Source organism: Dasypus novemcinctus, chromosome 10, assembly GCF_030445035.2.
Source record: "Dasypus novemcinctus isolate mDasNov1 chromosome 10, mDasNov1.1.hap2, whole genome shotgun sequence".
In the NCBI taxonomy this organism is placed as follows: domain Eukaryota; kingdom Metazoa; phylum Chordata; class Mammalia; order Cingulata; family Dasypodidae; genus Dasypus; species Dasypus novemcinctus.
In genome coordinates, this window is record NC_080682.1 from 116437185 (window position 1) to 116464006 (window position 26822).

Below are 26822 nucleotides of genomic sequence, written 5' to 3' on the forward strand. Positions count from 1 at the left end.
TTGTCATTAAAAGCTCCCTTTTCACAGAACGCACCTAAACTGCTCAAACCACCCAGAGAGGTCGCAGGCATTATCAAACACCAAGACAAATGGAAGAGATTTACCATCTTATGTCTTATTATTTCACTGTCTCTATCTGCATCCTTCTGCATGCTCAGAAGCCTCAGCTAAAAGATTTGGCGAGGTATCAGCTAAAAAAAAAAAAGGATACAGTATCCCTTAAAGCTGCTCTCTCAGCAGAGAAGAGACCGAGTATTAAAAGAGTTTTATGTCCATTAGAATAGTCAGATGACAGAGGGTTCTCTATTTCTCTTTTCTCTCCTTCTTTGTATTCTATCAGCCAAGTCCATGATTATTTCTGCATGAATGTTGCAGCTTCTGTTAACAGTAAACAAAAGTACAAAATCCAAAGACAAATTAAAAAGAGCGATACTTGAGAGGACATGGAAAGTGGCATTTAGTTGCTGCCTATGGATTCCTTCAGAAACTGGCCCACCGTCCAGTCAGAATTGGAAGTCACCTGCCTTTTTTTATTACCCAAATGTTACTTATTATCTCACTGTCTTAAGCCTGAGTTACAGACTCAGAAAATAACCACTGCTTGTCAGCCCTTTAAAAAGGAGGAAGTGAGTCAGAGGGAGGAGGAGTCCTGGTTAAATGGAACTATCCAAGTGAAAGAGCGGTCCCCAACTGGGGAGTGTTTCAGGGATTAGTGGGTTCGGAGAACAGAAAGAGGGTCAAAAAAGGAAGAACGGAATGAACAGTGAAAGAAAATGATTCAAAGTTAAAAGTTTGGAAGGAAGACATGTAATGGAAAAATTCTGAAAATCCAATGGATAATAGTAGGATGAAACTGGAAATATTGTAGATAGAAGCAATGGAAGTTTCTGAAGCATGAGGCAAAAAGTGAAGATTACTTTTGGCAGAATACAGCCAGGAAACAGGATCCTAAGTATTTTATAAGCCATCAAGATTTCTTAATATGTCAAGAGAAAGGATCAAGTGGAAAAGAAATGACAAGAGAATGACAAGAATGTGTCCCAGATAAAAAATAAATAAAATGAAAAGTAACTGTGGTGCAAAGACACTGAATTATCTTGCCCTGAAAATAAACAAAATAAAACAAAAAATATATCTATGTACACATACAAAAGATAAAAGAAGAATTGTAGCTAACCTAAAAACAGGTAACATAATATTTGATTCCACTGGTTTGGAGTGATTATTTAGGACAGAGAAAGGATACAATATTTACTTACATTTAAGACACAAAAGCAAAATATCTCAAAAGGAACATTAAAGAATTGGAGAAGATATCAAAGACTGCTTACTGTTCCAAATCATGATAAAACAACTAACACAAAAAAGCTGTATTCCTTTGGCTCTTTTTCTAGATCAGGCGACAGACCCCAGGTCAAATCTGGCCCACTGCTTGTCTTTACCAGTAAAGTACTATTGGATCATAGGTATGCTTGTTCATTTATGTACCTTCTATGGCCATCATTGCACTACAACTGCAGAGCTGAGTAACTGAGACAGAGACCAGAAAGCCTATAAAGCCTAAAATATTTACTATCTAACCTTTTACAGAAAAAGCTTACCAACCCTGTTCCAAATAATGACATTCCCATATGCTTTTATCATCTGACAACTCATTTGTTCCTCAAATGGGAATAAATATTGAAATATAATTCTCACTTTGTACAGAGCAAGAGTACAGAGTTAAATCTGATGGATGTCATACTGTATCTCCTAATTAGTGCAATGTGGTGAAACATTACAGGCTCTGGACAATGGCAGACCCACATTCAAATTACATTACCACCACCTCTTAGTTAAGCATTAATTTACTCTCCATAAAACTGCAATTATACTTTCTCTTCCCCACAGTATTTTTGTGAGGATTAAATGAGAGAGCAAATATTAAAGTGCTTTGTAAATAGTAAAACAATATGGAAGAATAAGTCATTATTAACATATAGATATTTAAAGCATCTAATCTGGCTTAGACTTAGTTTATCTTCATTATTTAGATCCAGGTTTTCCTAATATGAGAGAGATCTGTTCTTTTTAATAACTTTGTACTGACAAAATTCAATTTAATTTTGAGAATGAAAGACAAGCCATAGAATGAGAGAAAATATTTGCAAAACATGTATATGACAAATAAAATATCCAAAATAAACAAAGAACTTTGATAACTCAACAGTAAGAAAACAACACAACTAGAAAATGTACAAAACAGCTGAACAGACACCTCATCAAAGAATATATAAGTTGTCAGATAAGCATGTGAAAGATGTTCAACATCATATGTCACTAGGTAATTGCAAATTAAAGCAACAATTAAATACTACTACACACCTATTAGAATTAAAGCAACAGTCAAATACTACTACAGCTCTGAAAGCTGGCAAGGATGTGGAGCAACAGAACTCTCAGCGCTGATGGGAATGCAAAATGGCACAGCCACTTTGGAAGACAGTTGGGCAATTTCTTACAAAGCTAAACACTGGCTTACTATATGATGTAGCAATAAATACCTAGACACTCCTAGGTATTTACTCAAAGGGGTTGTAAACTGATATCCACACAAAAACCTGCATAAAAATGTTTACAGCAGCTTTATTTATAATTGCCAAAAACTGGAAGCAACCAAGATGCCCTTCAATAGGCAAAGAGATAATGAATGGCACAGCCATACACGTTCTTTCTTAAAAAGAAGTGAGCCATCAAGCACCAAAAAAAAAAAAAAAAAACACACAAAACAAACAACAAAAAACCCATACAAACAAACAAACATGGAAGAACCTTACATGCTTCCTGCTAGGTTAAAGAAGTCAGTCTACAAAGGCTACAAACGGTATGATCTCAACTGTGTGTCATAGTGGAAAAGGCAAAACTATACAGACAGCAAAAAGATCAGTAGTTGCCATAGTTTTGGGGTGGAAAGAAGGGGTGATGAGGTGAAGCACAGGTGATGATTTTTAGGGCAGTGAAATTATTCTGTATGATATTACACTAATTCAACATAAATTTCCTCTAGCTTGCTATGTACAAGATGCTCAATGGTCATTTTCTCTTTTAGATGAAGAAAAATGACTGTAATAGCAAATGGACTTGTTCCATTTTGGTTACAAAGTTTCAAGCAAAATGTACATTTAATAGTTCAAAGGGATCATTAAATTAAAACTGATCTTGTAACCTGGTTCTTGTATTACTAATTCTATTTTCATATCCAGCACCCATTCAGGTTGCAGTGTCAGTTTTATTCTCTAAACTTAATCACCATCAAGTGGGCCAGGCTTTGTGTTTTAAAACTAAGAGGAAAGTTCTCTACAAAGGAATACTTTAAAAGAGCACATATATTAAAGCATTTTGATGTGAAAAGAATTTTAAAATCTGCAGTTCTTTGTACTTTGCAGAGTGCTTTCACATCTAGAATTTTATTTGATTCTTACCACTCCCCTCTCTGGCATGTAAGCACAGTTACCTATTCCAACAAGGAAGACGCGGAGGCTTGGTGAGGAAGAGCACCTTGCCAAAGATCAAGTAATTGGCGGCTCGGGACCAAACCCTTGGCTGCAGGAGCCAAGTCAGTGCTCCTTCTACACCATCAGAGTTGAGGCAGTTTGGTAGTTTATGAATTCCAAAAATAGATATTGGATTGTGTTTGTAACCTGGTGTGTTCCTCTGGGCATATTATTAATAGATTGTATTAAATTCAGTGGTTTCACTTTTACTTGACTGACTATGATTAGGGCTCTGACTTGGCCATGCCAGTAGGAGAAAACGACACGGCAGAGGAGTTTTGGTTTTGATGCTGTAGCCCCAGGAAGTAAATACACATTGAAGAAGAACATAGAGGGAGAGACAGCTCATTAGACACAGCAGAGGCACTGGCAAGAGAGATGAGTCCTACAGCTGACCTTGTGAAGACAACTGAACAGCTGAGCCCGGAAAAAAACGAGCCCAGGGACAGAGAGGAGCCTTATGCCAGCCTACAGCTGAGATAGGAAGCAGCAGGGACCACGGAGCCTTAAGAGGAAGAAGGAAGGTTGAACCCTCACAGACGTCGCTGGCCATCTTGATCCAACATGTGACCAATGACTCTGGATGAGAAAGCACCTCTTACGGTTCCTTAAGTTGGACTCTTTAGGGCCTTGTAACTGTAAGCTCCTACCCCAAATAAATACCCCTTATAAATGCCAACGGAGTTCTGGTGCTTTGCATCAGTACCCCTTTGGCTGACTAATACAGTGCTGTATGGGGATTGCCTCCACATTGTGTGTGGCACTTAGAATGCTTTAGCAGTTGACTGAATCATATTACAATGATGACAACTGTCATTTATTAAGCATTGACTGTATTAAATAGCTCTAGGTGTTTTACACATACCACAAAGGTAAAATATATCAATATGCAAAGTACACAGCACAGAATTTGGTACATAATAACTATTCCATAAACAGCAACGATTATTCTTACTTCTATATAATTCTGTAATCTATGCATTTTATCTCCCATTATTCAAGGAGGAAACTGAGGTTCAGAGAAGTTAGATTAAAAGCCCTATTGGTGGCATAAACAGAAAGTGGGAGAAGCCCAGATTCCAGCCCAGGTTTGACTAACTACAGGGATCCCATTCCACTGGACCTTTCAATGACGCTTAAAGTTAGAGAATGCACATGAAAAAAACAAGATTAAAAATTAAAAACGATGAAAGGAATTCTTCCTGTTACCTTGATAGGCCAAGCAGGCAAAGGCTGTAAAAAATTAGACTCATAAGGGTAGTCCACCATTGCCAGGTTCACCCAGGTTTCAGAGATCCAGTCTTTCAAATTCTGGATGTCCTCAGAACTTGTTAATGGCCTGCATAAGTGAAGGGCCTCGGAAATCCACTGCAAACCACTTCCTGAGAACAGAATCACAGTGTTGGAATTTACTTCTTCCATAAAGCACTAGTTAACAAAAGGCCTTACAGATCAGTTATTCTTTACTTAGTATTTTTGCAAACTCAATCACCTATACCATTTCTCAAAGATGGTTTTCTCAATATTGAATAAAATATTTTAGAGCAACTTACCAGAACTAATATTTTGAATTATTCCCCCTTTTTAAGATACTATTTTCAATTGTTATTTTAGAAATATGGTTATCCAGAATATATAAGGAACTGCTACCAACTAGCAATGCAACTAGAAAAAGACCTTGACCAAAAGGGAGAAAAGGTAAAGACAAATGAGTTTATATGGCTAAGAGACTTCAAAGTGAGTCAGGAGGTCATTCCAGAGGTCATGCTTATGCACGTCTCAGCAGGATCTCATTGACTGCCAAATTAGACACTACCCCAAATAGTGGGGCTCCTGAGCACTCTGGGACAACAAGGCACTATGGTCAGGACAGATAGCTCATGAGTTTGGTTCCTTGCCAGTGGGCCTTACTTTGGAGTTTGTGTTCCTGAGTGTGATAGAGTGGGACTCAGTTGTGGTTTCCCTACACATGCCTCTTCTGTCCCTTTTATTTGAACCTACAGTTGGTGCTGGAATTGGGAGGTGTACGTCCAAGAAACCTGAATCTTTGGGCTGTCCGTGTGTCAGCTGAGCCCTGAGCCTCAAAGGAGTTGCAACACCTACCTACTCTCCAGTTCACTGGACTCACCCAGGACAAGTAACAAGGAGGTGAGAATGGACAACCACCACACCAAGGCACCAAGAGAGTCTACAGCTGTAAGTAAGAGAGTCCCATCCATCAGCCAAATTGGATCAAAGCCCCCTATCAATTAGAGATGGAGTGGGCATCACCATCCCAGAATCCTCAGGATTGGGGAATGAACTATGGTTTAGAGTGGACTTACTGGTATTTTACTATAGACTTGTGATTCTAGCAATGGAAGAATGTATATCATTGATGTGGAAACAGTGGCCACTGGAGGTTCTGAGGTCAGGGAGAGGGAAAACAGGAATAATAGGGGGGCATTTTTGGGCCTTGGGAATTGTCTTGAATGACATTGCAATGACAGATACAGGCCATTATATATCTTGCCATAACCTACAGAATTATGCGTGTGAGAGTATAAACTACAATGTAAACTATAAACCATGTTTAGTGACAATGCTCCAAAACGTGTTCATCAAATGCAATGAATATATCACACTAATGAAGGATATTGTTAATGTGGATAAATGTGGGCAGTGTGGGGAGCAAGGCATATGGGAATCCCCTATATTTTTTATGTAACATTTATGCAACCTAAATACTTTTTTTTAAAAAAATTAAAATTAAAAAAAAAATAAAGAACTGCTAGAAATCAATAAGCAAAAGGTAGCACATTATTGAAAACTGAACAAAAAACTTACAGGCACTTCACAAAAGACGATATCCAAATGGCCAATTAATATATGAAAAAGTGCTAAACTTCATTACCCATCAGGCAAATGCAAATTTAAATCATAATATCACAACACTACACACCCACCAGATTGGCTTAAATGAAAAAAGCTAATGTTGGTGAAGATGCAGAGCAACTAAAACACTATACAGTATTGGTAGGACTGCAATTTGGTAATACCATTTTGGAAACTATTTGGCAATATCTACCAAGCTTGATATGCGCATTACTTTTCATCCTAGCATTTCCACTTATAGATATATACCCAACTAGACATGAATGAGAAGACTATTCACAATGGCCAAAACTTGAAACAACCGACATGTCCATTATCAGGAGAATGGACAGTGGAAATAAATGGTAGTACATTCATTCAATAGAGCATAATATAGCAATGAGAATGTATAAACTGCAATTAAATAAAACAAATAGATGAATCCAACAAACACAGTTTAAGCAAAAAATGGCAGACACAAAAAATTAATGCTACATGATCTGAGTTACTAAACAATTCAAAAACAAGCAAAATTAACCTATGATTCTATAATTGAGGATCTGTAATCTTCTCTGTATGTATGCTATGCTTTAATAAAAGTTTGTTTTAAAAAGTGGGAAGTACTGAATTTAGCATGTAGAAGATAAAATCTAAATTGATACCATCTTTCTGATTAAAGCTTACCTGTAGCTGCAAGGTGATTAATGGCATCCCAGGATCTGCGGATACTCTCTGAACAATTTGGGTCACTTTCTTTAAAATCTGTAGTTACAATCTCCATAAATATACCACAAGGTACCAAATTCTCAAACTGCCAGATAGGGGCAGAGGCTGCAAGAGCTCTAAATGGTAAGGAAAACCAGGAAGGGAAAAAGAAAAAAAATACATGTAACTCAATTATCTCAAGTTTTAAAACAGAAACTGAAATTGCATAAAAATGGTGAGAAAAATTACATAAATTTTAATGAGATAGAAACTAGAGATTTTAGTAAAATAGAATGGAAAATATTTTACTGAAAACAAATCTCTAAATTTGTCTTAAGATTCATTAAGAAGTGCTCACGGCCAATATAAATGCACTTACCCAACCACGGTATGAGGATATTTCATCCTGAGCCAGGCTGCAAGCATGCCCCCATAAGAGCCCCCTAGTGCAATGACAGGTTGATTTTCAGCTCCTGGTATTGTCTGTTTCAAGTGTCTGATTAACTCTGCAAAATCAGCCAGAGCTTGTTCTGATGTCAGAAAATTCAAGTGCCTGGGACTCTAAAGAAAAATAACAAAGAACATGGATATAAACACGCACATGTTAGCAGCTTACGCATAGCATCAATCCAGTAAAGAACCAAAGTCAGATAAGCTTTTGGCCAAATAGAATTTCTCAACTGTTACTCTAAAATGTCCAGTCAAAGCAATAGCAGTGCTAACTTAGCTCATGAAAAGTGTGTGGAAGAACATAATGTATTTTGCATTCAAATGTAAATTTCTACTAATTGTTACTATAGACCTTGTTTGTGAAGTTGTAGAAACAATAGTAACAAACTGTAAATAGCGTTTAAAAGCACATGTGACAGAATACAAAACTAAGTTTAATAGAGAACTGCTTATTCATATATATTTATTTCATATCTTGATACATTGAAAATAGCTATTATAAAGAGAAAAGTAAAAGAAATCCTGTGGAAAATTGAGGTAGGAATCATCAGTAAAAATAATACTCATCCTTCCATCAGCAAGACTATATACTATGTCTGCCATACCAACAACCCGGAACAAACTGGCTGGCCTGCTGGGGAAAAAAAAACTATAAAGTTGGAAAAAAAACATGGGGCAACTATTTTTAGGAACAGATGACAGCATAAGACACTGATCCCTGAGAGAAGGAATAAGTCCATCATCATCTAGCTCTTTGCTTGGGGACAATTTCCTTACTCCAGTGTAGGAAGGCAGAGCTCAAACGAAGTCTTGCTGAGCTGAGGAGGCTAACAACGTATTTTCAAGATATGTCCACAAATCTCGACACTCTTCCCTTCGAAAGGTGAACTTTGAACTTGGGGCTGACTTGGTGACTTGGTTCGAATGAACAGAATGTGGCGGAAGAGATGGTGTGTGACTTCCAGGGTTAAGTCATAAAAAGTTCTATAGCTTCCACCATGTTCTCTTGGACTGCCTTCTTGAATGAAAGCTAGTTGGCATGCCATGAGGACACTCAAGCAGGCCTTTGGAAAAGCCCAGGAGGACAGGCACTGAGGCCTCCTGCCAACATCCAGCACTAGTTTATCACTCATGGAAGGGGATCCTCCAACACTGGTCAAGCCTTCAGAAGACTGCACGGCCAGCTGACATCCTGATCTCATGAGAATCCCTAACACAGAATTAACCATCCAAGCCATTCCTGATTTCTGACCCATAGAAATATGAGAAATTAAGTGTTTGTTGCTAGGTGGTTTTAGTTGTTACTGTTGTTTGTTTGTTGCTATTTTAAACCACTAAGGATTGAGGCATTACAAAATGCAGTCAAAGATAAATAATACTGCTAGCCATCTCTATTAGGCTATCCTGTTTGACCTTCATGATATAATCTCATCATCGTTTGACCCCTTCCATTATTTGATATATTCCTGTATCATACAGTTGCCATTTTTCCTCTTTCCTATGTATGGCACTTCCTTTTTTTTTCTTTTGGTGTGTATATATGCCCTTCCTCCTTATCAGGGATGTATGGCTTCTGACTTCTTATCCTTTCTCACTGTCTGCCACTACTCTTTTTTTTTTTAATTTATTTTATTTATTTCTCCTCCCCACCGCCCACCCCTGGCCCCAGTTGTCTGCTCTCTGTGTCCATTTGCTGCGCGTTCTTTTTGTCCGCTTCTGCTGTTGTCAGTGGCATGGGAAGCTGCATTTCTTTTTGTTGTGTCATCTTGCTGCATAAGCTCTCCGTGTGTGCGGCTCTATTCCTGGGCAGGCTGTGCTTTTTTCGTGCTGGGCTGCTCTCCTTACAGGGCGCACTCCTTGCGCGTGGGGCTCCCCTACGCAGGGGACACCCCTGCATGGCAGGGCACTCCTTGCGCACATCAGCACTATGAGTGGGCCAGCTCATCACACAGGTCAGGAGGCCCTCGGTTTGAACCCTGGACCTCTCATGTGGTAGGTGGATGCTCTATCCATTGTGTCAAATCCGCTTCCCCACACAATATTTATAACATCCTTCCTGTTACTAGCAAATTCTGCAAGCACATGAAGGGAAAGCAGCATATCAAAAGCAGTCCTCAGCTCTACTTTGCTAATCACAGAGAACCAGAAGAGGTAGTTATATTCCTATATTCAACAAGCTGACTGCTTCTCAACAGTTTTAGGATCTATCAACTATGATATTCGGATATTTATGCAAGATAACAAGTTAAAGGATAGTTTGCAGCATGAAAAAATCAGCAGATTTCTGCTTTTTATTTATAATGAGAGGACACTTTAATTTATTTTTTATTTATAATATTAGATAATAAAACCTCTGGGATAAAAAATAAAAACTCCTTTCAAATGTAGCAATCTACAACATCAAGATGGTGAGTAGAAAGCTCCAAAATCCCATGCCTCCACAGAACCATCAAAACAAAAAAGGAAAAATTGTCAAAACCAACTTTCTAGGCACTCTGGAAAACAGACATTGATTTACAGCAGCCAAAAGAATGCTGAACCAAGAAAAAAGCAACTTACAAATGCTCCCAGCATTAAAGAAAATTTGTCATATTGCTAGCTGAATAAAGAAATAAAAACTTCAGTGATCACACATGAATAGAATACAGTATTTGTAAAAATAGCTTGGAAAATCACTAAACAAACAGACTACTACAGCCTTCAAAAATAATAATAATAAATCAGAAAACTCTGGGGGAAAGGGAGAAATCTGACTGCCATTGGATTTGTACATTAGAATATTCAAATGTCCACATTTCAACCAAAAAAGCACCAGGCACACAAAGAAATAGAAATTGTGGCATAATTCAAAGCAACTAAATAAAGCAACAGAAACCATCCCTGAGGAAGCCCAGACAATGTAATAACCAATTCAAGAAGTGAAGCCACCTACCCTAAATACATTCAATGAGCTAAGGAAAACTTGGGCAAAGAACTAAAGGAAATCCAGAAAACAATATAAAAACAAAATGAGAATTTCAATGAAGAGATAAAAATTAGTAAAAGAGACAGAAATTCTGGAGCTGAAAAGCACAATAAGGGAAATTAAAAATTCACGAGAGGGGAAACGGACTTTGGCCCAGTGGTTAGGGCGTCCGTCTACCATATGGGAGGTCCGCGGTTCAAACCCCGGGCCTCCTTGACCCGTGTGGAGCTGGCCCATGCGCAGCGCTGATGCGCGCAAGGAGTGCCCTGCCACACAGGGGTGTCCCCGGCGTGGGGGAGCCCCACGCGCAAGGAGTGCACCCGTGAGGAGAGCCGCCCAGCGTGAAAAGAAAGAGCAGCCTGCCCAGGAATGGCGCCGCCCACACTTCCCGTGCCGCTGACGACAACAGAAGCGGACAAAGAAACAAGACGCAGCAAAAAGACACCAAGAACAGACAACCAGGGGGGGGGGGGGGGAATTAAATAAATAAATAAATAAATCTTTAAAAAAAAAAAAAAAGAAGTAAAAATTCACGAGAGGAGTTCAACAGTAGATTTGAGCAGGCAGAAAAAAATAATCAACAAATCTGAAGTTAGGACAACTGAAATTATCCGGTCTGTGAAGGAGAAAGAAAAAAGAATGAAGAAAAGCGAACAGAATTTAAAAGACCCATGGGACACCAGTAAGCATTCCAATATATACATTACAGGAGTTCCAGGAGAAAAAGAGAGAAAGGGGCAGAAAGAATATTTAAAGAAACAATAGCAAAAACCTTCCCAAATTTAGCTAAAGACACAAATATATATATCCAAGAAGCTGAATGAACATTAAGTTAGATAAACTCAAAGAGAAACACACCAAGACATTTATCAAACTGTCAAATGCCAAAGACAGAGAATCCCGAAAGCAGCAACAGAGAAGCAACTCGTCACATTCAAGGAAGCCTCAATGAGACTAAAAGCACCCTAAGAGCCCCTGTGTGTCTGTCTTGCAGACCCAGTGCACAGTCCAGAGAATGTGGAGATTGTGGACATCCAAGCCCAGCAGCTGACCCTGCAGTGGGAACCCTTCCGCTACACGGTGACACAATGCCACCTTTGTTTGCCTTGGGAAACAGCAAAGGATTAAAGAGATCCGACCCTTTCAATCTCCATCTCTACTGACCAGGCCTGCTTGTTGAGGATAAAGAAGGGAGTGGAATTATTTGCAAGTTAGGAAAAGGGAGGGGGCTGCCTGCATAGGTTGGAGAACTGCCTCTGAGAAAGCTTGAATTATGAGGATGTTAACCTCCAGGCAGGATCGTCTATCACACTGATCAGGACCCTGTTGCAGCCAACACACCTCAACCAGGCACTGAACTGAGAGGCTGCCAAAGAGCACCATCTGCTGGCAGACCAAGGAAGAGCAAGTGAGCAATTAAAATGAAACAAGAGGCTTTTTCCAGCCTTTACAGACTCCCTCCCTTGGAAGGAGGTCTGCAACTCCTTCCCCTTGGAAGTGGGTCTGCAACTCATTACTGTGTCCAGAGCCAAGATCTGAGCAATTAACAGGACAATCCTAAAGACCCAGAACAGGCTGAACCAAGAATCAAAGAATAGCAGTAACACACAACCACCCCACAACTAAATCCCTATGAAGGAGAGAGAAATTGAGCATCAGAGTAAACTCACCATCCTAATCAGATGCCTAGACAAAAAAATTATAATCTATACTAAGAAAATGGAAGACAGAGCCCAAGAAAAGGAATATACCAAAACCCCAGAAGAGACACAGGATTTGAGACAACTAATCAACGAGATGCACACAAATTTCCAAAATCAAATTAATGAGTTGAAAGACAATATGGCTAAAGAGATAAACAACATCAAGAAGACACTGAGCAAGCACAAAGAAGAATTTGAAAACCTGAATAGAAAAGTAACAGACCTCATGGGAATGAAAGACACAATAGATGAGATAAAAAACACAGTAGAGAGCAGATGTGGCTCAAGCAGTTGGCCGCCTGCTTCCCACATGGAAGTTCCCAGTTTCAGTCCCTGGTGCCTCTTAAAAACAAAAACAAACAACAAGCGAACAAACAAAGAAAACTAACTCAGGGGGGCCTATGTGGCTCAGTGATTGAGCACTGGCTTCCTGCATACAAGGTCCCGGGTTCAATCTCCAGCCCTGGTACCTAAAAAAAAAAAAAAAAAACAACAAAAACAAAACAAAATATTAGAGGCATACAAAAGCAGACTCAAAATAAGAGAATAAAGAGTAAATGATACAGAAGATAGAGCTGCTGAAATTGAAATTGAAGAGAGGAAAGAATAGAAAAAATTGAGGAGGGGTTCAGGGAGTTGAATGATAACAGGAAGCACAACACATGTGCCTTGGGAGTTCTAGAAGGAGAAGAGAAGGGAAAGGGGGCAGAAAGACTATATGAGGAAATAATGGCTGAAAATTTCCCAACTCTCATGAAAGAAAGGAACTTACATATCCAAGAAGTGCAGCATACCCCAATCAGAATAAATCCAAATAGAACTACTCCAATACACACGCTACTCAGAATAACAAACATCAAAGATAAAGAGAAAATTCTGAGAGCAGCAAGGGAGAAACAAACCATCACATACAAGGGACACCCAGTAAGACTAAGTGTAGATTTCTCATCAGAAACCATAGAGCCAAGAAGACAGTGGTATGAAACAAATGAAAGAGAAAAACCACCAGGCGAGTGGTTTCTTTACCTGGCAAAACCATCCTTCAAATATGAAGGTGAGTTTAAAATATTCACAAGTAAACAGAAACTAGGAGAGTTCATGAAAAGAACCCACCTTTGCCGGAAATATTAAAGGGAGCCTTATAATATGAAAGAAAAGACAGGAGAGAGAGATTTGGAGGAGAGTATAGAAGAAAGAATAGCAGAAAGGATAACAAAAAGAGAAAAAAGACAGATGAAAATAAGATATGTATGAAAACCAAAGAATAAAATGGTGGGAGTAAATAATGCATTTGCAATAATATCACTGAATGTGAATGGATTAAATCCCCCAATCAAAAGACAGAGGCTGATAGAATGGATAAAAGAACATGAGCCATCCATATGCTACCTACAAGAGATTCCCCTAATACACAGGAATACAAACTAGCTGAAAGTGAAAGTTTGGAAAAAGATACCTCATGCAAATAGTAACCAAAAAAACAGCAGGGGTAGCTATACCAATATCGTACAAAAGAGACTTTAAATTTAAAAATTTATAAGAGATACAGAAAGCCATTATATATTAATAAAAAAGATAATCCACCAGGAAGAAACACCAGTCATAAATATCTATGCACCTAATCAGGGTGCCCCAAAAGATATGAGAGACTCTGGCAAAAGTGAAGGGAGAAATAGACATCTGTACAATGATAGTTGGAAACCTCAACACCCTACTCACGTCATTAGATAGAACAACCAGACAGAAGAGCAACAAGGAAACAGAGAACTTGAGCACCATGATAAATGAGTTAGACCTAACAGACATATACCGAACACTGCATCCAAATTCAGAGAGTTATACATTCTTCTCAAGTGCTCATGGATTTTTCTCCAAGAGAGACCTTATTTGAGGTCACAAAACAGGTCTCAATAAATATAAAAAGACTGAAATTACACAAAACACCGTCTCAGATCACAATGGATGAAACTGGAAATCAATAATAGACGGGAAAGAGGTAAATTCACAAATGTGTGGAGGCGGAACAACACACTTCTAAACAATCAGTGAGTCAAAGAAGAAATTGTAAATGAAATTGGTAAATATAATGAGACAAATGAAAACGAGTACAATTTATCAAAACTTATGGGATAAACAGAAGGCAGTGCTGAGAGGGGAATTATAGCTCTAAAGCCTATATTAAAAAAAGAAGAGCTAAAATCAAAGATCTAACTGAACTGGTGAAACCAGAAAAGAATAGCAAACCACTCCCAAAAGCATGTGGAAGGAAAGAAATAATAAAGATTCAAGTAGAAATAAATGAAATCGAGAACAAAAACAACAACAAAAATTGAGAAAATTAACAAAACAACAAGCTGGTTCTCTGAGATCAATAAAATTGATAAACCCTTAGCTGGACTAACAAAGGGAGAGAGAGAGAAGATGCAAAAAAAATAAAGTCAGAAATGGAAGGGAGGATGTTACAATTGGTCCCAGAGAAATAAAAAGGATTCTAAGAGGATATTATGAAAATCTGAATGCCAACAAACTAGACAACCTAGATGAAATGGACAAATTCCTAGAAATGCAACCATCACCTACACTGATGCTACAAGATACACATGAACTTAACAAACAAATCTTCACATTTAAGGAGACTAAATCCATCATCAAAATCTCCCAACAAAGAAAAGTCCAGGACCAGATGGCTTCACAGGTCAATGCTACTAAGCATTTTGAGAAGAATGAACGCCAATCCTGTTTAAAATCTTCAAAAACAATTGAGACAAAAAGATAACTTATGCTAAGTGAAAGAAACCAGACACAAAGTACTGCATATTGTTTTATTCCATTTATATAAAATGTAAATATAAATTCATTTATAAAGATTAATTAGTTTAGTGATTACATAAGGCTGGGAAGGATAGAGGGATTGAGGTGATTGGTAAGGGATATGTAATTTTCCTTTTAGGAGTAATTAAATGGTTCTAAAATTTTTTGTGGTGATGAATGCACAACATTGTGATTGTACTAAAAGTCATTAATTATGCACTTTGGAGAGATCATATGGTATGTGAATATATCTCAGAAACTGATTAAAAAATAAACAAACAAATGTGCAAGAATAGCTAGAAATAGCAGCTATGTATGGCAGGTGAAACATAGCAAGATTGAGAGGTGAAGAATTTTGTTTGTCTGCTTTTTGTTTGTTATTACTATTATTATAATAATGAAAAAGTTCTAATAATGACTGAAGTGATGAAAGCACAACTGGAGGGCAATTTGGGCAACTCCATTACAACTACAAATGCACAGGCCCTTTGGCAGCGTTTTCCCTTCTAAAATTTATCCTACAGCCATACCTGCCCGTGTAGGAAATGACATACATATGAGTTATTCATTGTAGGATTAACTTTTTGTTTTCAATAAATGTTATTTGAAACAATCTCAAACTTAAAAAATATATATATATATATATAAATGAAATAAACCAGACACAAAAGAGAATCGTATGATTCCACTTTCATGAAATATCCTAGAATAAGCAAATTCATAGAGACAGAAAGTAGATTTGAGGTTACCAGAGAAGAGGCTGGTATTGCTTAATGGATACAGAGTTTCTGTTGATGGTTGTGGTGATTTGAAACTGTACGTATTCCAGAAAAACATGTTCTTAAATTCAATCCATTCATGTGGGTGTGAACCCATTGTAAATTGGACCTTTTGATGAGCTTGCTTCAGTTAAGAAGATGTTGCCAGACGGCAGACTTGGCCCAGTGGTTAGGGTGTCCGTCTACCACATGGGAGGTCCGCGGTTCAAACCCCGGGCCTCCTTGACCGTGTGGAGCTGGCCCATGCGTAGTGCTGATGTGTGCAAGGAGTGCCCTGCCACGCAGGGGTGTCCCCGCATAGGGGAGTCCCACGCGCAAGGAGTGCGCCCCGTAAGGAGAGTCGCCCAGCGCGAAAGAAAGTGCAGCTTGCCCAGGAATGGCGCTGCACACACGGAGAGCTAACACACAAGATGACGCAACAAAAAGAAACACAGATTCCCGTGCCACTGACAACAACAGAAGCGGACAAAGACGACACAGCAAAATAAACACAGAGAACAGACAACCGGGGTGGGGGGGGGGGGACAAGGGAAGAGAAATAAATAAATAAACCTTCAAAAAAAAAAAAGATGCAGCCCATCTCAATCAGGATGGGTCTTAATCCTGTTACTGGAGTCCTTTTCAAATGGGTGAAATTCAGAGAGAGAAAGAAAAAAGCCACAGGAGGCTTTTTCACTTGAACCTAGAAGAGAAAGGAGAGACCAGGAGATGCTGCCATATGTCTTGCCATGTTACAGAGGAGCCAAGGATTGTGGGGAATCAGTCCCAGGACACCACAATCTTCAGGGATGCCTTGATTTGGACTTTCTTTTAGCCTCAAAACCATAAGCTCACAAATTTCCATTGTTTAACCTAACCTGTTTCATGGTATTTGTTTGAACATCCCAGGAAACTAAAACAGTAGTGATGAAAAAATTTTGGTAATGGATAGCTACGATGGTAGCATAACATTGTGAATTCAGTTAATGTCACTGAATTGAACACATAAAAATGGTTAAAATGGCAAACTTTATATTATATACATGTTGCCAGAATAAAATTAAAGACAAACAAGAAGGAAGCAGATGTGGCTCAAGCACTTGAGCACCTGCTTCCCATATTGGAGGCCCCAGGTTTGGTTCCCGTTGCCTCCTAAAACAAACAAATAAACAAACAACAAGCAAAACAAATGAAAAAGCCAACTCAGGGGATTTGATGTGGCTCAGTGGTTGAGCACCAGCTTCCCACATACAAGGTCCTGGGTTCAATCCCCGGCACTTAAAAAAAAAAAAAGCAAGTAGACAACAACAAGAAAAATAAAAACAGGCAGCCTAGAAAATGACTGGCCAAGGTTCTTCTAGCTCAGCTTCCCCCAAATCATAGCATGAGTAAGTATACTGGTAGTATGCAAAATAATCTTAAGGCGTCAACAGATATTTTCATTTATTTTTTTCATTTGCTTTAATAGATATTTTTAATATAACATTTATGTTCTTATTATAATGTGCATTAGAAAGTAACAGGTACATAACATCTTGGTTTTACAAACACTAACCCTTAAGATAATGCTAAGTTTGAAAAATGAGTTGTTCAGAGAAAAATATGAAGTGAACACTAGTACAAGTAGCAAACTGATACAGCCAGAATCTAGAGGGTATTACATGAGTGACTCTGCTGAGGACGAAGTGTGCTGGTTTCTTAGATGCAGCACCTGCTGCTGAGGCCAAAGCTCTGTGGGACAGCAAAAGCCTCAAGGGAATTCATAGAGATTATTTATCCTTGTTTTACTGGTTACATTTTATTGAAAAACACCTTATTAAAGGTGGCCTCATTGATTCATAGAGATTATTTATCCTTATTTTACTGGTTACATTTTATTGAAAAACACCTTATTAAAAAATATTTCAGTGCTCATTATGTCTTTCCAGTGGCAGGCACAATAACTTAAGTGTATAATTTATAAAGCAGAATTGTTCACTGGCAGTATTGAGACAAAGAAAAGTTCCCTCCACTGTCTCCACAGGCCATGGGCTAAGATTTACTTGGTGAAGGCTAACCTTGTCACACTGAGTTAAGAACTTATTAACAGCAAAAATGGTGACAATTCAACCCAAAAATCCTCTGTGCAAATTGTATATAAAAGTGAAAGATTAAACACAAATTACAGAGAATTTAGGCATTGCAAAGTAAAGCTATCATTTCTTTTTCACCACGGGGAAATGTATATTAGAAATGTTCTAAATATTAAAAAGAAAACTTTTAAACTTAAAAAAATAAATATATACTTACCTTGAATGAGCTGTCACCAAAGGGTAGGGACTCTCCATAGTACCGATGTTCAGCAAACACCAACATAGCTTTCAGTTCCTCAGCCACATCCCACATGAATCCCTACAAAGATTTTACAAATTCACAGGATGAAATGACGTGAAAAAAGTCAATGAATCTTTTTTGCAAACCATATAAAAGAGATGTTAAACCAGACCAAAAGGAGCTCTCTGAGAAGTTGCACAATTTATGTTTATTCTAATGGTAAATGATAAAACTGTCATTTCATTGTTGCACATCAACCTCAAAATGTATTAGAGTAAAACAATTTAAAAAATAAGCAGATTTTTCAACTACAAGTTACCCCAACTTTCCTTATCATTCTAACCCTACAGTCAACATTATGTTAAAAAAGTCTTCAGGGAAGCGATGTGGCTCAAGCGATAGAGCTTCCGCCTACCATATGGGAGGACCTGCATTTGATCCCTGGGGCCTCCTAGTGAAAAAGTAGAAAAGAATGCAAGCCTGTGTGGCAAGCCAGTGCCCGCGCGAGTGCCTATGTGGTGAGCCAGCGCCCTGTGCAAGTGAGTCACACAGCAAGGTGATGACGCATCAAAAGAGAGACAAGGGGAGAGTCAAGGTGAAGTGCAGCAGGAACCAGGAACTGAGGTGGCACAATTGACAGGGAACCTCTCACGCCATTAGAGGTCTCTATGATCAAATCCCAGTGAATCCTAGAGGAGAGAAAATGAGAAGAGAAGACAACACAGACAGCAAAAACAGCAGAGAGGGAGGAGAGGGAGGGAGGGGAATAAATAAATAGATAAATCTTTAAAACAAAAAAAGTCTTCAGATTTCCATCAAGGTACACTGTATGCCAAATAGTCTAGGAAATAACTAAGGATATCTAAGTTAGCGCCCTATCCATGGGCATTTACAAAATAAAAGAGAAAGCAGTACACATAAGCTTTTAGGATTCTCTTCAGGTTTTATATTAAACTTATTTATTTGAGAAATAAATAGTAATAGCTAATATTATTTGAGTATTTACAATGTGCCAGGCACTGTTCTAAACAATTAAATTATTAATTCATTTAATTATCAAAACACACAATCTAAGAGATGGGCACTTTGACCGGACCCATTTTACATACCAGGAAACTGAGACACAAAAGGATAAACAACTTTCACCAGTCATACAGCTAGTAAGTGGCAGAGCCAAGATTCAAATACAGGCTGTGCGGCTCTAGAGGCTGATCATCAGGTGCTAGCAGGCCTCCCTGCTCCCACGTCACTGCCTCGTCATTGATCAATCACTGCATTTTTCCACTTACCTCAGTTTGTGGCCTCAGTAGCCTTTTCAACAAAGCATTCTAGGCATTCAACATCAATTGATTAGATTTAGATTTAGCACCAAAGGTTAAGAGTATTTGCCATTCCTGATGCACATTGTTGCTTTTTAATGAGTTGTTATTCTCTAACAAGGTCTAAGGACTTCTGAATGTCTTTCTTGGTTTTGAGCAATAAATGAACAATTAGAAGAGCTGTATGCATGTGATAACAGAGAATTTAATCTGGTATTTGTGGTGGTTTCGATAATCCCCTCTTTCTCGAAGGACCTACCCACTCGCTGCTGTTTACCTACTGATCCTATAAGACCCAACTCAAGCTTCCTCTTCTCTGCCTGAACCACACTGGAGGCATGGACCGCTCCCTCCTCTCACCCCCACAGTGCTAGGTACAGATTGCCATTACTTACTGACATGTGTCTTACCCTAGGAGCTTCTGAAGGGCAAGGACCATCCATCACAATAGCCAGACCTCTCTGGAGTGACCTCAGGTTATGAGAGGAAGCAATTTAATTGACCTGATTCACATTGTAATAATAAGTGATTATTTGTCTACATTTTTCAGAGGCATTTTTATTCTCCAAAAACAGTCTTGAATTATCTTAACTTCTATTAACATTATGTGCCAGCATTGTTCTAAATTCCTTACTCTTATCTAGAACTCTATAAACTATGTAATACTATATAGCCATTTAACAGTTAAGAAAATTGAGGAACAGACCTTGTCAGTCTGGCTAAATCCTTTACTCTGTACTTTCGTTTGTTTGTTTGTTTGTTTTTTGAGGTACCAGGTCCAGCCCTGGACCCCATATATGGGAAGCCAGTGCTCAACCACTCAAGCCACATCTGCTCCCAAGTCTTGACTCCTGACCACTGTACTATACTGCCTCTCAATAAGTGCATGTTCAGCAGTGAATGTGCAAGTGGAGGCATCTGGAGCTGGGGAAGAGCCAAAAAGGTAGCAAAGACCTGCCTGCATCTGCCTACAGTCGGCTCTCTGGAACTGTTCCTATACTAGACATCACTTCCCTCCCACAACTTTTGAGGTCAGATTAGCTGACAAGTGCCAGCCACAGCAGTGGAGTCTGGTGGAGAAGAGGAGGTGGAAAAATCACTGGATGGGAGAAGAAGCCTCGTGGTCTTGGCATAAAAGGGAAGTCATGACACACAAGGAGAGAAAGGGAGAGGAGGCAGCCTCGGCCATTTCACAGGCCAGAGAAGGCATTTGATGGAAAGGAAGCACTGATTTCATTTGCCATAGACTTAAGAGAAACTGATACCCTAGGACCTCATTTCAAAGAACATATTTAGACTTACAATTCCTAAGGAAATAATCGGGGCGAGGAACACAATAACACAGCATAACTGGGTTCAGATCTTTTGCTTTCAATTCAATTCAGTTCAACAAACATTTGCAGAGAATACCTGCATACCAGGCAACATGCCAAGCAGTGGTGTACAGATAATACGATTCAGTCCCCACCTTAAGGTAATTTACAGCCGAGCTTTTTGGTAGAAAGTTCACATTTTCTAGTCACAGCTCTGACAAAAGAGAATTTCTTCTTTTCATGTGTCCCCAGAAATTAAGTTCTGTTCATGGATTTAGCTATTATTATAAAAGGTGAATATAGTCAGAGAAGCAAACTAACATGCTATACTATTTTTTTACCCTCAGAAATAAAAGAAAAATAGAACAGGCAAACTAAATTAGGACATAGCTTTGACAAACTTGCAATTTCTTTTCTTATTTGCATAGGGTCTCATTTATACTTTATTCATTCATTCTTTCAATAAATATTCATTAAGCAACTACTTATATGCCTAGTACACTCCTGAACTCCATACAACACTGAACAAGCACACAAATATCCCTGTGACATTCTAGAGACCATATATAAAACAAACATAAATAAAATAAGAAAGCAAATAATTGGAGTGTAGGTGATGCTATGTGCTGTGGAGGATAAGCAGGAAATAAAGCAAGAAAGCAAAGTAGGGAACATTAGAACTCAATTTTAAACATGATATTCAGAGAAGGAATTAAAAACATAACGTGTAGTATTTATAGAAATTTTAGAAAATAGTAATGGGAAAAATAACATAATAAAGTCTTCCATAATTCTGTAATCAAGATGACCATTGTTAATATTTTTGGTATGCGTCCTTCCAGTCTTTTTCCAATAGAGATAGAAGATTTGTTTGGAGACGTTTTATTTAGAAAATTGGGATTGTACCATCACTTTGTGTTTTGTAACTTATCTTTTAATATTAATATATTGTAGCCACCTTTCAGTGCCATTAATATATTCTTCTACAAGAGTGTTCTCTAGTTGGAAAGAAAACAGGATATCAGAATCACCTGGGATGCATTCTTGAACCCACCCAAGGCTCACTGAATGAGAACCTTTTTTTTGTTTTTTAGTTGAATAAGAATCTTGGCGGAGAATGCAAGAAGGAAAAAGTAGTATGTAAAAGTGCTGCCAGTAGTACAGGGGCGGAGACTAGTGAAGAAGGATGGACAATTGAGGGGCTCTTGACAGTGAGGACTGTACTCATGAATCTTTCCTTTTGAAATTGCAACTTAGCCTAGTTTTATAGGGTGACTAAGAGTTACCTCCTGAGAGCCTCCCTGTTGCTCAAATGTGCCCTCTCTCAAAGCCAAACTCAGCACATAAACACATTACCTTGCCCTGGTCGTGGGACATGATTCCAGTGGATAAGCCTCCCTAGTATCAAGGTATTACTACCAAGCACCAACTAGCAATGCAACTGGAAAAAGACCTTGACCAAAAGGGGGAAAAGGTAAAGACAAAGAGTTTATATGGCTAAGAGACTTCAAAGTGATTCAGGAGGTCATTCCAGAGATTACACTTATGTACATCTCAGCAGGATCCCATTGACTGACACAGTAAATATTGCCTCAAATAGCAGGGCTGCTGAGGGCTCTTGAGACATCCAGACACTGTAGACAGGGCAGAAAGCTCAGAAGTTTAGTGCCTTGCCAGTGGGCCCTAATTTAGAATTTATGCTCCCCAGTATGACAAAGTTGGACTCAGCTGTGATTTCCCTACACATGACTCTTCTGCCCACTCTATTTGAACCAATAGTTAGTACTAGAGTTGATAGGTTTATGTCCAAGAGACTTAAATCTCTGGGCTTTTTCCATGTGCCAGCTGGGCCCTGAATCTCAAGAGTTGCAAAACCTACTGTCCAGTTCATTGGACTCATCCAGGACAACTAACAAGGGGATGATGATGGACAATGATCATCCCAAGGAATAGAGACAGTCCACAACTGCAAGCAAGATAGTCCCATCCATCTGTCCCATTTGATCTAAGCCCCCTCTCAATTAGAAGCAAAGTGGGCATCACCATCCCAGATTCTTCAGGATCGGGCAATGAACAATGGACTTACTGTTATTCTAGTATAGACTTACTGGTATTCTAGCAATGGAAGAACTTTTATCATTGATGTGGAGGCAGTGGCCACTGGAGGTTCTAAGGGAAGGGAGAGGGAAAAACAGGTGTGATATATGGGGCATTTTCAGGATATTGGAATTGTCCCAAATAATGTTGCAATAACAGATACAACCATCATATACCTTGCCATAACTTACAAAATTGTGTGGGAGAGAGTTTGAACTATAATGTAAACTATAATCCACACTTAGTGGCAATGCGCCAATATGTGTATCTCAATTGTAATAAAAAATTTTTTTTAAAGTGCTGAAGTGCTGCTAGTGAGGTCCCACCCTGATTAAAAGGGAGGCGTGAGAAGCTTTTGGGCTCCACCTCCCCACAGAAACCTTGAACAACAAGCAAGAACTGTCAGAACATCTTTTTCAAAACATCAGAAAACAGTTAATGGAATATAGTAACAGAACAAGTACTGAATCAAGAAAAAGGCAAGTTAAAATCAGTAGGATCTTGTGGCACTCTGGCTGGCCCCGCCTCATCCCCTCACCTGGCCCAGCATGGAGGCAGCCATGTGCCCAGTGTGGGCTTCTGGTCCTGATTCTGGAGGGAGCAGAGTAACACTCATGCATATACTAGGAGCATGTTTGTCTAGTCCAATCTGTCTGGCGGTGGTCTGAGGGGCTGAACCAGGACATGAACTGCAGGTTTGCCATCCCTGAACTTGCCCTGCACACAGAAGGCAGTCCAGAAACCTCTCCTACAGAATGCTGTGGGGAAGCAGTCAAGAGATAGCTGCTGGGGCAAGAGATTGGTGACTGTGAGACAAACAGTGCAGTATCTGGATGATGAGGAAACCCCTTCCTAGGGAAAAAGGGACATTCATATGAGTGTAAATGGGGAATTCCAAAGGCCTTACACATGCCCAAGGTGTGCCCAAGACAAGATACTTGTGCAGAAAGGATCAGAGAGGCCCCTACAGTTTAGTGTGGAGCTATTCTCCAAACTCATTGTATGGATAAACCCTGAAGGACAGCACTCACACAGGTCAGTCTGGAAAGACTGGGAAAGGTGTTTCCTTTTTTTTTTTTTTTTTGTTAGCTCCTCGGTATTCAAGGAAAGCCCTGTCATATCCCTAACTGGCTATAAGATTAAAGAACAGATATCTCAGAGCTTAAATTCCACAACAACACACTAAAATATCAAAATGCCCAGGTTTCAACAAAAGATTACAAAACATACAAAGATGCAGAAAGCAATGGCCCAGGCAAAGGAGAAGATTAAAAGCATTAGAAACCATTATGAGGATGATCAGACCTGGGACATTTCAGAAAAAGACTTTTAAAAATGGTCCTAAATAAACTAAAAGAGCTAAAGGAAAACATGGACAAATTATGAAAAGAAACCAAACAAGGATGAAGACCACAGTCATGAAGATAAAAAATTCCCTAGTAGGGTTCAAAAGCAAACTGTAGTTGGCAGAAAAAAGAGTCAGTGACCTTGAAGACAAGAGAGTTGAAACCATCCTGTCTGAGGAACACAAAGAAGAACGGGGAAAACAGGACAGTGCCTGAGGAACTTGTGGGACATCACGAAGCACTCCAATATATGCATTGTGGGAGTATCAGGAGGAGAAGAAAGAGAGAAAGGGGCAAAGAGAATAATCAGAGAAATAATGGCTAAAAACCTCCCACTTGTAACAAAAGACATGAATATACACTACCAAGATGCTCAATAAACTCCAAACAGGATAAATCCACATAGACCCTTGCCACAACATATTATAATCCAACTTTCAAATGCCAAAGATACTGAAAGAATTCGAAAACCCTTAAGAAAGAAGCAATACAGCGTGGGGTATATGGGAACCTCTTATATTTTTTAATGTAACATTTTTAGTGACCTATGTATCTTTAAAAAAAGACAATTAAAAAATGCACTAAAAAAAAAAAGGAAAGAAAGAAGCAACCTGTCACATACAAGGGAGCCTCAATAAGATTAAATGCTGATTTCTCATTGAAAACCATGGAGGCAAGAAGGCAGTGGGATGATATATTTAAAGTGCTGAAAGCAAAAAACTGCCAGCCAAGAATTCTATAGCTAGCAAAACTTTCTTCCAAAAATGAGGAAGGAATTAAGACATTCCCAAATAAATAAAAGTTGAGGGACTTCCTCATCTCTAAATCGGCCCTACAAGAGATGCAAAAGGGAATTCTGCAGGTTGAAAGGAAAGGATACTAGACAATTGGCTGAAGTTACAGGAATAAATAAAGCTCTCCAGTAAAGCCAATGACATAGAAAAATACCAGTACAACTGTATTTTATTTGTACATGCATATTTTACCTCCTACAGCATCTAAAAGGCAAATGCATACAATGTAATAATAAATCAATGGTTTTGGACTCATAATATATAAATATGTAATTTGTTACAAGAATTGCATGAAGGTGGCAGGACAGAGTTGTCTAGGATAATAGTTTATGCATGCTACTGAAGTTAAACAAGAATGTTGTTGAATTAGGAATGTTACATTTAAGCCCCATGGTAACCATAAAGAAAGTATCAGAGAATATCCAAATTTGTAGAGAGAGAAAGTAGAGAACAGGTTACCAGGGGTGGGGACATAGGCAATAAGGAGTTAATAAAAAAAATAAGGAGACGTCTTCGCAGAGAGTCGCTGTGGTTTCCTGCTTCAACAGTGCTTGAACCGGCGCTCGCCCCTGTCGGCCAGCCACCCCCAGCTGCTTGCCACCGTCGATTCAGTGTCGCACAGCTGCCGCTTCTCAACCGCCCATCATGACGACCACATCCCCATGGCAGGTGTGCCAGAACTACAAGCAGGACTCGGACGCCGCCATCAACTGCCAGATCAACCTGGAGCTCTACGCCTCTTACATCTACCTGTCGATGTCTTACTACTTTGACCGTGATGATGAGGCTTTGAAGAACTTTGCAAATATTTTCTTCAACAATCTCATGAGGAGAGGGAACATGCTGAGAAACTAATGAAGCTGCAGAACCAACAAGGTGGCCGAATCTTCCTTCAGGATATCAAGAAACCAGAACGAGATGACTGGGAGAGTGGATTGAATGCAATGGAGTGTGCATTACACTTTGAAAAAAGGGTGAATCAGTCACTACTGGAACTGCACAAACTAGCTACTAAAAAAATGACCCCCATTTGTGTGACTTCATTGAGACCCATTACCTAAATGAGCAGGTGAAGTCCATCAAAGAACTGGGTGACTACGTAACCAGCCTGCGCAAGATGGGGGCCCGGATTCTGGCTTGGCAGAGCATCTCTCTGACAAGCACACTCTGGGAAGCAGTGATGAGAGCTAAACCTTCTGTTGGCTTCCCCAGAGCCACAAGGTAGTAGTGCATGTATGTTGGGTTTACCTTTTCTATAAGTTGTATCAACGTCTACCAAGTTCTTTCATTGGTACCATTCCTTCAAATAAAGTTATCTGGTACCAAAATAAATAAATAAATAAGCGCATGGTTTCTGGTAAGGGTGAAGGGAAAGTTGTAGTCTTGGAAGGTGGTGACAGAACTACATCATTCTGAATGTGATAAGCCCAATGAGTTGTATGTTTGTGAGAAGCTGGCAAGGGATGGTTTATGTTGTATACATTTTCCACAATTTAAAAAAAGAAAGAGAACTATAAAGAGATAATGACAATTAAATGCAATACATAATATTAGATGGGATCTAAGTATGGGATCAAAGAACATCATTGGGACATAAGAAAAAATTGGAATACAGAATGTCAGCTTCATATCCATGTTAATTTCTTGAACTTGATAACTGCATTGAAGATGATTAGTGACTATCCTTATTCATAGGAAATGTATGTGGAAGAATTATATATTCAAGGAAACGTGTGCAATCTGCACTCAAATTTTCATAAAATAGATGATAGATGACAGATAGGTAGGTAGATACATACATAGGTAGAAAGACAGACAAAAAGACAAGAAGGAATGAAGGAAGAAAGAAAGAATACAGCAAA

At 39.0% G+C, this 26822-nt stretch overlaps 1 protein-coding gene and 1 pseudogene across 3 annotated transcripts in view; one reads left to right on the forward strand and one right to left on the reverse strand.

Annotated features, from left to right (window-relative positions):
• PRCP (prolylcarboxypeptidase) overlaps positions 1-26822 on the reverse strand; it is a 78939-nt gene that overhangs the window by 20392 nt on the left and 31725 nt on the right. For all 3 annotated transcript variants that reach the window (XM_058306063.1, XM_058306062.2, XM_058306061.1), the window contains exons 3-6: positions 18068-18169; positions 7471-7652; positions 7071-7228; positions 4743-4915 (exon numbers count right to left, since the gene is read on the reverse strand). In XM_058306063.1, the coding sequence (XP_058162046.1) occupies positions 4743-4915; positions 7071-7228; positions 7471-7652; positions 18068-18163 (609 nt within the window). In that variant the 5' untranslated portion in view covers positions 18164-18169. The remainder of the gene's footprint in view (positions 1-4742; positions 4916-7070; positions 7229-7470; positions 7653-18067; positions 18170-26822) is intronic.
• LOC105747649 (ferritin heavy chain pseudogene) lies at positions 25606-26270 on the forward strand (annotated as a pseudogene).